This window comes from Apaloderma vittatum, unplaced genomic scaffold (genome assembly GCF_000703405.1).
Source record: "Apaloderma vittatum isolate BGI_N311 unplaced genomic scaffold, ASM70340v1 scaffold7067, whole genome shotgun sequence".
NCBI classification, from domain to species: Eukaryota; Metazoa; Chordata; class Aves; order Trogoniformes; family Trogonidae; genus Apaloderma; species Apaloderma vittatum.
Genome location: NW_009724461.1, coordinates 1 through 11,374, shown reverse-complemented (window position 1 = coordinate 11,374; position 11,374 = coordinate 1). Strand labels below are relative to the sequence as shown.

Genomic DNA, 11,374 nt, shown 5'->3' with positions numbered 1-11,374 from the left:
TTCTTCCTGAATGGTACTTTTTCAGCCTTCATAACTCTTCTGAGATTGTGTCATGAGTATTTTGCTAACATGCTACTATTTTCTGTCCTTAGTTATTGATGGAAGAATGACAAAACACTGTTCCTAAACTGACCCTATTTCTGCTTTCAGCACAGCTTATCGTCTTCATCAGATCTTTACCTAGTCCTTTGTTCACATTATAGCTCCTATTTAGCTCAGCTAATACATCCAGCTGTGGTCAACTGGCAACTCATCTACTGAAGTCCAAAAAACCTACATTTACCGTACTTCGTTTGTCTAGAAAAATCAAATTTCACTTATAAGTGGCAATAGAGAACTTTCAAATTGCAGCTCTTCAACTTCCAATTTTGCAGAAAGACATTGACCTACTGAACAACAGCGAGAAACCGCACATTTCAGGAACTCAGAACTCATCTGGGTTATCATTCTGCCTCCTGAATCATTGGAAGATAATCCTAGTTTTCCTGCTATTGGGAATATGAGGCAGTCATAAAGGGCACACAGAAGACAAATAGGAAAATCCAATGTCCTTGCCGCAGTATTTCTGCACTCCCTGACTAGTAGGCTTTAGTTCTAAGTATTTGGAAAGTCTGACGTAGAACCTCTTTCAACAGATGAATTGGACCACGATTACATGCTGTCCCCACAATCTATCTTACAGCTACCATTTAATGACCCTTTGTAATCAGAAATCTTTGGCAATCAACATTCTGTATATAATTTATTGAATCTAAAATAGCATATTTTTCTTTAATCACAGTGCAAGTTGACATGGAAGGAAGGAATATAGCTTCCTTTGGGAATCAAATTATATGAGGGCAAACAGATAAGGGTGTACAATAAATTCACACTTGTGTTAGGATGATTTGAAAATTTCTCTCTGCTAAGTTCCATGTGCAAGCAGTTTCCATCAGGATCCAAAAATACCTTCCAGATTCCTTTCTACTGGATAAATCCAAAATGTTCTTTCTGAAGGAGTTTGTCTTACTTTGGTAATTCCAGGTTCCAGTGGTTGCTAGTTATCTACCAGTCGTTCAATATTTGCAAAAGCGAATATGCTGGTATGGCATCTAGATGAAATTTCATTATCAGTGGAACTGCAAAGCCAATGAGCTTGGAAGGCGGAGCACCTTTTCCTGAAGCACATGTGGTAGCAATTACACCAGCTAGAACATGAAGGACAGATGCTCGGAGGGGTTGTCTCTGTTGCCACCCTGTGGATTTGAACACAAGTTGAGGCTGCTCTGCAGCAATCACGGTTGCTCACCTATTCTGAGCCCTTTTCTTTGCATTAAGGTAAACTCCTACTTAGGTTTAGGTTTGGCACGTCCCGAGGGGTTTGCTATGGCTAATAAACCTCAACAAAATCAATCCTTTCACAACAGAGGCTGCTAAAGAAGGTAAATTTTGCAAATTGGTAATTATAAATGCAGGAGGGAATGGATCTTACATTTAGATTGGATTATTTGTGTTAAAACAGTTCTAATGACACGTTTGTCTTTTTGTCTACTAACTCCGTATTTTTAATGTACTATTTTTTCAAACGTTTAAAGAGGCTATACAAAAAAGTAAGCCAACTTGTCTGTAACTCACAATTCTACAAAAACTTGGTTGAAAAGAAAATATCTCCTTTCTAAAAGTCATACTTTTTTTCTGGAATATACACTCGTACACATTTGTGGAAGAATGCAGACATATTCCTTTTCTGACATGAAAATCTCTTTTATCTTGCAGTACAATGAAGATGTTAGGAAAGATTATGAGAAGGGGTAGCAGCGATGAAAAGAAACGGCAGTAGAAGGATTTTGGCATGTAAATCAAGACAACAGCGAGGAACAGAGCCCCTCGCTTCCCTCTGCAGGGCCAGGTCTGGGAATGCTGTGATACTGAGCTGTGCTGAGGGGCTCCTGGCTATGGGCAGTCCCCAATGTGTCTTGGTAGCCTGGGCCCCACCAGGACTGTCCTTGGCTGGGATATAAGCCATCCTCCCCTGAAGCATAGGTGGGGCCTGGCACCCTGTCCCAAACTGACCACCTAGCAGCTGCTCCCGCTTCTGACCTTGTAGTGGTCTCTTTTTGTGCTGGGTGGGAACTCCTGGACCTTACTTACCCTGCAGAAAGCCATTCTTGTACGGAGAAGGACAGGTTCAGAAGAACCCATTACTGAATTGAGTTAACTGACTGAAGGACCTGGCTGAAGTGCCTGTCTTCTGCCCTCCACCATGGTCTGTTCTCCCTAGTGGCAAGTGATAGGACAAGGGGAAATGGCCTGAAGTTGCACCAGAGGAGGTTCAGGTTGGATATTGGGAAGAATTTCTTTACCAAAAGGGTTGTCAGGCATTGGAACAGGCTGCCCAGGGAGGTAGCTGAGTTGCCATTTCGGAGGTGTTTAAGAGAAGGGTAGATGTTGCCTGAAAGGACATGGTTTAGTGGTGTTGATAGGGCTAGGAAAACATTGGACTCGATAATCATGAAGGTCTTTTCCAGCCAAAACTCTTCTATGATTCTGATTCTATGATTCTGTGGAATGCACTGGGAAAACTTCTGGCTGGGACAAGGGGCAACCATCAAGGCAGTCCGTGAGCCTGTTCTCAAAGAAACCCAGTTCCTTTCATTTAAAGCCATTGAGAAAGGCAGACAGCAGCAGCAACATGTGTGATTTGCATCCAGTCATGGTTTCAGGTATGAAATACGATATTGTCCTTTGCTTGTGATCCCCACATCCCTGGTATGACACAGGACAAGTCTGTAACTCCAAGTATTTTCAAAGTGGCATTTACAGAGCATTGCAGCTAAAAGCAATTAATCATAAACACCAAGTTTATTCTCTCATCTTGCCTTACAATATACCATGTTACTAGGATTAACTACACTATTTTATAACCCTTTTTAGTACTGTAACAGATACTGATGTGAAATCTTTTACTCTAGTGATTCTGTAGCAATATTTCACCAGCATTAATCATACTTCTTTTTTTCAGTCAGCTTCTATTTTGTAGTCAAAGCAACGTGTACAGCAATGACAATCACTCCTGGATGTGCAGTAAGCCTAAAACAGGAAAAGATGGAAATGTAAAGATGGTGGTAACTATATAGCTTAAAGCACAGGATTCTCATTTGGAAGAGTAAAGTGGTAAGGATGTAATAAAAGAAGAAGAAGAAGAAAATACGGAGGTTAAATGAAATACTTTCTCTGACAGCCTGGCCCTGACGAAATCTACTTGGACCATCTTTTAAAATGAGCGGATAAACCACAAAATCCTTTTACAAGCTGCTAGTGAGTAAAAACCTTGACTAGCTACGCAAAGAGGGAGCACTGAACCCCAGGCCCAGGAGGAGACTCAAAATCCCCAGACTAAGGGTCACTAATGATCATATGAGAACAGGAGATATGCAGGCAAGATGTTTATGTGCTGCTTAGTTTTAAGGGTAATAATCAACATCAGGTGGTTATGGAGTTTACCTTGCCAAGAAAAGTTCTGTAGATCTTTAACTTGATCTAAGTTTTATGCTCTGTTGTTCTCAACGAAGGTATACTCATGTGCCTCTGAGTAGGAGGCCTCAGCTGGTTCTGTGAATGCGGCCCACGTGTGGGTTGTGGTTTTTCCCAGGGTATTGAATGATGACTTTGGAGTGATTGTGCACTGTCAGAGAAACCCAGTTCAGCTATGAGACTTCTTTGTCACTTGTTGGCTATTAAAAGGCAAGCTTTTGTTGGTTGTCAGAATCCACACAAAGAATATTAAGGTGGTTGTCATCAACGAAGGCCCAGGTGGTAATCTGCTTTTTCCACATTGCTGCGTTTGCTCTGGTGGAATCCATAGCCATCTTTTCCTAGGTTGTAGTGTAACGGATTGATTTGGTGACATTGGATCTCCTTGTTTGACGCTGACCTTGATGGTGTTTGGCTTAGTGTCGTGCTTTGAGAGCCCCAGGACAAAAGTTCTCTGGGGCTCCTGGCGCAGGGGGCAGTCACAATGGGGGAAGAGGGGCAGCTGTGCTGCGGGGAGGAGAGGATGGGCCAGGGGCTTCACAGTGCTCCTTCCCATGTGCTCAGTATATAAGGGCTCCTGAGAAGAGCCCTGGAGCCTTTAGTGCCTGCTGGGCTGGAAGGGTGTCACTGGCTATTTATCAGCTCTCTCTGTGCTGCTCGTGTTCCCACCTTCTGTTTTCACGCTGTGGAGGAGCAACATTTGATAGGACAGGTAGTCTTCCCCTGCCTCCTGCCCTGGGTGTGAGTGGCACAGCTCCTTTTCTGGTTTTTCAAGGGTTTATTTGTTTGGGTTTTTTTGGACTGACATTGGGACTATGGGCTTAGGTGCTCCTTTCATGCTGCTGAGTCCAGTCTGGGACCTTTCTTTCTGCTCAGGACCTTGTTATCACCTGACAGGTATGAGTCCTGTATTAACAGATTCTTTGGTATCTTTGAGCGTATTTTTATATATCTGTATGTAGCTTGACATCTTCAATGTTATTGCTAGTATATTATTATTTTTGTTTGTTAAACTGGTTAATTTTTTTTCAACCTCAAAATCTCTCTCCTTGGTTTCCCTGCTATCCTCCCCTGGGAGGGCGTCGTGGTGGCATCGCATAGAGCATCTGTTGAAATTTAGTGGCTGGCTTGGCCTTAAATTTGGTCACTGAGCACAATCCTTTTTCAATTCCAGATGAGTGGTAGCGTTTCCAGATCAAGTTTCAACTGACCACAGGATCACGTAATTCTTTTTACTTCAAAATCAAAAGGTATACTCATGTGCCTCTGAGTAGGAGGCCTCAGCTGGTTCTGTGAATGCGGCCCACGTGTGGGTTGTGGTTTTTCCCAAGGTATTGAATGATGACTTTGGAGTGATTGTGCACTGCCAGAGAAACCCAGTTCAGCTATGAGACTGAATGATGACTTTGGAGTGATTGTGCACTGTCAGAGAAACCCAGTTCAGCTATGAGACTTCTTTGTCACTTGTTGGCTATTAAAAGGCAAGCTTTTGTTGGTTGTCAGAATCCACAGAAAGAGTATTAAGATGGTTGATCAGATTGTGATATGTCTCTCAGTTTTGCCACAGAATTTCAGTAAGAAAATAGTCCTGTGTTCCTTCATGTTACCCAGTACACATGTTGCCATCCACAAGTCAAAGTTCTGCTAATACGTCGGGGGGTCTGTCTGTATGAAGTCTTTTGAACTTGTTTGATCTAGGGCTAGTTGGACTGCAAACTGTTAATTCACGTGAATTGTGTGACCACTACAGTGTATGCGTGATCATTTCTTGTTGATTATCTTAAACTATGTAAGAAGTCCAACTACGAAAAGACAGGCCCACATGCCTATTCTTGCACAGGCAGGAATAATTTTCACTGACTATGCAATTTTATGCATGGTTTGGTCAATTTGTTAACTGACAACAGGAACTGCTTGAGGAAGCAAACCCCTGGCTGTGCACTGCAGCCTTCACCCCAAGTGATTCAGCAGTACAGCTAAACATACAGAGAGCAGCTATCAGCCTTTGGAGCAGGAGCTCCCTGGGGAAACCTCTGGCGTGTCCCCAGCTGCTGCAAGAGCTCCTGTAGCAGCCAATTGCTTGGTTTTTTGTGAAGTGGCTGGCAGATTAGTTGATCTCCTCGCTGCCAAGCTACCTTAAATTTCAGTGCATTACTTCTTTACGTATTAATCTATTGTCTCAGCCATGCAGTGATTAGCTGGAGAGCTCATGGACCAGGCAGTCAATGACTAAGTGGTCTTGACATGCACACAAGCAAAGCCTTCATATCCAGCTGCATCTTGACAGTAACTATAGAGTAAACTTGAATTTCATCCTTTTATCACAGCAATGACTCAAATTCCTTTGGTTTTGCCACAATATCTGAATCATTCACCTCTGTTTATGCCTTGTATCCTCCACACGGGAACACTCACTGTTTTCTCATCCTCACACAGGAGTGCTCAAAAACATGTTTTAAAAAGAGGCAATGGGTGGCTGCTTAAGACTCTTCTCTTCAGGGGAGCTTGAACAGAGCTGTCACTTCCACAGAGTATAATCCCTTTGAGCAAGATGTGTTGTCATGTCAGTGGCCTTCTGGCAGCTCCTATTTGGGCAAAAGGAGTGAGAGAAGATCAGACCCTCTGGGCTGTGCCTGTTTACCCACCTCCCTTCAAGATAATTTTCTAACAAGGTTTTCCCTTTTCTAACCCTCAGTCCAAGTTCTGTGAAGTCCAGAGTGTGTTTTGGGGTTTTTCTTGTGTTGCATACACCCAGGGCAGCAGCAGTGTACCACAACAAGACACACCAAACAGAATGTGGATTTCTTTTTTTTTCTTTTATAGAAAAAACACAAGATGTCTCAGGGTGTTTCCTCACCTGTGTCTAAATGTAGAAAGTCATGTGAACACTGCTGCTGCCCTGTGGGGTATGGACTAGGGACAACTTATATGGGATGGATAGGTAAATGCAAAGGATTGTGTCAAATACAAAGAGATTAAGGGAACAAGGGTGTCCAGAGTGTCTGAATAATGTCCTAGAGCAGCTGGACTGTAGTTCTTCAGAGAGAGCACGTTGATGTGAAAATCCACACAGGGGCACAAAAAGGAGCTGACTGCAGAATGAGACATCTGAGGGATTCTGGAGGATGGCAGAATACCCTTTGCAGCAGAAGGAATTACCCCAGTCTTTCAGTGGGATGGTCACCTTTAATCAGCCATCTTTAGTTAAAGCTGGTGCACTTAACTGTTCAACAATGCTGTTCTTAAGAAAGAAAAACTTCCAAAACATATTCTCTTGTCAGCACCAAAACCTTTTATGTGCCAATTCAAAAATTGTCCTATTTTTAAAACCTTAAAATTGTGCAATTTTCTTGGAAAGCTAGAATAAATAAGCAAATTTGACTTCATCCACCTTGTCCAAGTTACAAAACAGTGCAGAAATATGTAAGGGTTTTTATTAATAGTTATTGTTTAACAGGTGAGTGACCATATTCATGACAAAGTTCATTAAATACTCTGAAAACTAATTATTTTTGCATTCTATATGGGCATTTCCAAACAAATAACAGATCCAGAATAACAGCTGTTGGGCAAGATAAAGCTCATAATAGAACTCTCAACGTGACAACCTACACAGGGGGAGTGTTTCGAAAATACTTAACACACCAACAAACATGTGTTTTGATAGAGGCTAACAGGACTGGTGTTCCAAGCTAGTTACTCTCAGAAATGCTCCTCAAATAGCTCTTAATATAGTGATCTGCAAAATCTCCCTCAACAATTACTTGTACAAATAACTGACGCTTCTAAAAAAAGTGAAAGTGAGTATCACTTATTGCATTGCATCCAACCCTGTACAATCGAGCATATGATGCTTCAACTTACATATTTATATCAAAAAAAGTATTTTACCCTCTTGATTGTTTTCTTTAAACATTCTGAGTGGTGTCAGTGACAAGCTGTGGAAAAAATGAAAATGCATAATACATTTGATCTTTCAATACCAAGAACTAATGGATATGTACAAATTCAAGGCATGAATCTCAAATCCACAGGCATTGATTCACCAGCTGCTGCCTGTCAGCTGAGTTGCTTAACGCATGTATGAGATGTGCCACAGCCATGTGGATAGAAACTTTCTGCATCCTGAAGGAATTACACACGGGGTTATAATTTGTTCAGCTGGGAAAGTAGGGCACATGCATATGGCCAGCTACATCTGCTTGGCTCAGGCTGTCACACAGGAGAAGTAACTCATTTGTATTCTCATTTCCCAAACAGTGAACGCTTGGCATCCAAACTTTGGCCTTTCTAGTGTTTGTGATGGTATCTCTTTTTTTTGCTATGCCCATCTACTACAACTTTTTTTTCCCGAAAAAGTAGTATGTAGGAGACTAATAAATCAATACAACAGTATAATTAGCACCACCAAGGTCAGCAAAATCCCAACTGGAAAACTGAGCAGTTGAGAAACGTGTATTCTGTTTAAGAATTCTTTTTCATGTTAGATATTTTTGCTGAGTAACTGGATTAGGTTGCCTGCTCTACCTCAGAAGATTTATCTGCTTTCCTCTGTGCCCAGACTGAAATGAAATCAGGAGGAAATAAGAGAAACCCACATACCTACTGGAGCCGTTAACCTTCAACAGGCATTTGCTTAGCTGGATTGCTTCCAACACATGCAGTAGCTGATTACCTAAAGCAAACATGTTTGTCAAGTCTAGCCCTGAGCAAATAAAGAACTGCTAATTAAAGAACTGACAACCTACCAACAGTAATTGAAGTCAGAGATGACTAGATGCTATAAACAAGAGGGTAAACACTGCCCCTCTGAGGTCTAGGGCTGGATTAGAAAGGAGGATGAAAAAAGAGTTATTCCCTCAAATGCATGGTACGTTTGAAAAAGACAGTGATTCCTACTGTCACAAGGACCCAAAGAATAGGTTAAGTTTTAAGGTATCTCAGGCATGGAAGTGCACTGGGGTTTGCCTTTTTTTTTTTTTTTTTAATTTAGAACAGTTTATTTTATCCCTAACTAATTTTAAAAAAAAAAAACAAAAACCATTCTTAAAAGTTTATAGATCTTGTATATTTGTAGGCTTTCATGGTCATGTGTATGTACAGCTGTGAACCACAGGATGTTGTGGAAAAGGACACTTCAGTTCTGGTTGAACTGAGATAGTCAGAGAGGGAAGTAGTGGCACCAGTGCAGGTTCCATTTAGGTTCCTGTCTCCAGAAAAAACAAACAGGATCTGTCCAATGAACAAAGCCAGGTGCAATGGCTGTAACCCATGGAGGTTCCTGCAAGCTAGCTGAGTAGCAGCCAGTGTGCTGGGGTGCAGCGGCAGAGGCATGGTCACAGCTAGAACTGAGGCACACTGCTGGGTTACACCTAACAACTCGACTGGGGAAAAAAAAGAAAAGCGTTCTTAACATATCCCCAGTATGATGGAAATATAGAATATCCTATGGAGTTTACACTCTCTCTAGTATTCAGGCATGGATCCCTATCTCCAATGAGACTTTCATCAACCTGTTTCTTTATGCGTTATTTTAATTACTATGGTTCTATCAATTAGTATCTTTTGGGTGCTTCACTCATAAAGTACGATTTGTATATTAAGCTAGAAGACAGTGCAAGACTGACTAATCTGAAATGTGATCATACTATACCCCCTCAGAATACTAATACATTTATACATACACATTCACACATATGTATGTTTACATAAATGTACATATATACATGCAGGATTTATGTAGCAAGCAGCTTGCTCAAACATGGTCACTTCCAAACGTGTCTTAAAATCAGTCTTGCTTAAAAAATGAACCTAAAAACATTTGAAAAAAAAGGAAAAGATACGGTTGAGACGTGACGTAAACCATCGGGGATAAGGAGCACAACACGCTACCCTGCTTCGGGCGACAAATCACACTTCTCTGTTGATGGAGTATGACCATCAACCAGGTAAACCACTCGGAAAGGAGTTCTGTTTTTCTGCTTCTCATACCTATGGAAGCTGGCATATCTCTACACTACACTGCAGTCTGCAATACAAACACCCTCACAGAGTTTAATAGTGTGCATAGCTCACCGGAGAATCTGTTGTTAGACAGTGAAAGGAAAGGCACCAACACTGCGCATGTCGCATGCAAATATAAGTGCAACAAGAAAGAGAAATGGAAACACAGCAGGAGAATTTAACAGCTTCAGACTACAACTGTGATTGTCCCCATTACGCATGGTGGATATTTCCCCTACTTAGCGTTTTCCTAACATGGCCTTTTCTGCCCTCTTGAACTTCTGTAGTTCAATAGCTAGTTCCCAGTATCTCAGATACAGCCACATAAGTTTTCCATTCTGAGTTTTGTTTCTGTTCAGCAGATTGCCACAGTAGTTATCATGTTTGAAAATATCTTTTAAGCCACTTTCCATGTGTAGAGCCATGGCAACAGGATCAGTTGCTGCTTTAACTAGCAGGTTTTTCTCTATTTCTAGTCTCTGGCTTCTGGGTACAACAAGACTGCAGTAGATGTCCTGTCTTTCTTTAAGTCCCTCTTCAAATTCTTTTAGTAAAATACTGGCTCTCTTTTGCCACTCTTCTTCCTTTGCCAAACAACTTCGGTACAAGTTACCTGCTGCTCCCGAGTGCAAAAGGATTTGTTTCTCTTGCTCTAACTTCTCCTGCTCCTGTTCTAGAATCCTTCTTTCTTCTACTAGTTTACGACTCTGGGACACAAGGGCTTCACGGTAACTCAGGGTTCTGTTGCGTTCCTTTTCGAGCTCCAACTCCAAATGAGCAACCGTGCGACGATTTTCTGTGATTATATCCCGGTATTTGGCTTCCAGGTCCTTTTGTAAAGATGAATGTTTCTTATAATATTCTTTTTTTTCTCTTTCTATTTCTTTTTGACATTCTCTGGTCCAGATCCAACCTATCAGATATAAATGAGACTTCAGATATCAGCATAACATATATAACACTGATGGATATGATTAATTAACTATGCCTCTGAAGAAGCTATGAAGTGGTAAAAAACTTTTCCTGCCCTCCCCAGTGATATTCACCCCTAGTCACATACCCCAGAAATCATAGAATCATAGAATGGCCTAGGTTGGAAGGGACCTTAGAGATCATTTAATCCAACCTCCCTGTCATGGGCAGGGATGCCTCTCAACTAGACCAGGCAACACATGGGGACCAAGTGGGAATCGAACCTGAGACCTCAGTGTTGTCTTTGTTGTCAGCACCGCGCTCAACCCACTGAGCTAACCGGCCCCCTGAAAATGTACTTTTGTGGGTCACAGTAAGTCACTTTAAACAGTCATGTTTCTTTTGAAGTAAAATCTCCCCTACTCTATACTTCTTGGATTAAAGGAGGAAAATAAAGCTATGGGGAAACAAACTGGAAGTTTCTAATGCAGGCACTTTTTAGGCTCAGTAAATAAATACACAACAGCTCCTTCAGTTGTTACCTTTGGGCTCTCTAGCACACTGTATGTACACTCCTCCGAGATAGCTTTGTAAACTGGGGCTTATCAAATAAGGATCCACCTCCATGGCAAACAGTGGCCGTTGCCTCGATGTTATGAGCAGTGCCCGCTGTTTACAACATTATAAACGCGCAGGCCAGGGGAAGCCCCTGGGCGGGATGTGACTGTGTCACTGTTCGGCCTCAGGCTGCTCCAGCGCAGAGGCCCGCCCGGGCGCTACTTACGGAAGGCGGCCAAGCCCAGCATGGGGACCAGCAAGGCGTAGTTCCATTTGCTGCCTTCATCCCCGGGCTCTCGTTGATTCGGCAAGATGTTCCAGTTCGGGGGGTCATTTAAATTATTCATGAAGGCACCTCAGGTTGACAGGGGAGAGAGCACGGCCTCAG

The 11,374-nt window shown here is 42.1% G+C and overlaps 1 protein-coding gene across 1 annotated transcript; it reads right to left on the bottom strand.

Moving 5' to 3' along the window:
- Nucleotides 1-9,755: 9,755 nt before the first annotated feature.
- CCDC127 (coiled-coil domain containing 127) lies at nt 9,756-11,363 on the bottom strand. The gene is made up of 2 exons (XM_009872496.1): nt 11,213-11,363; nt 9,756-10,429 (listed from the first exon to the last, which is right to left on the bottom strand). The coding sequence occupies exons 1-2, from the start codon at nt 11,331-11,333 to the stop codon at nt 9,756-9,758; spliced, it is 795 nt and encodes a 264-aa protein (XP_009870798.1). The 5' UTR covers nt 11,334-11,363.
- Between the last annotated feature and the right edge of the window lie 11 nt (nt 11,364-11,374).

Excerpts from the sequence above, each read along its gene's own strand:
- CCDC127 (XM_009872496.1), bottom strand. The coding sequence starts at position 11,333 with ATGAATAATTTAAATGACCCCCCGAACTGGAACATCTTGCCGAATCAA. Across the intron at positions 10,430-11,212 it reads GCTGGGCTTGGCCGCCTTCC|GTTGGATCTGGACCAGAGAA; the intron begins GTAAGTAGCGCC and ends TATATCTGATAG.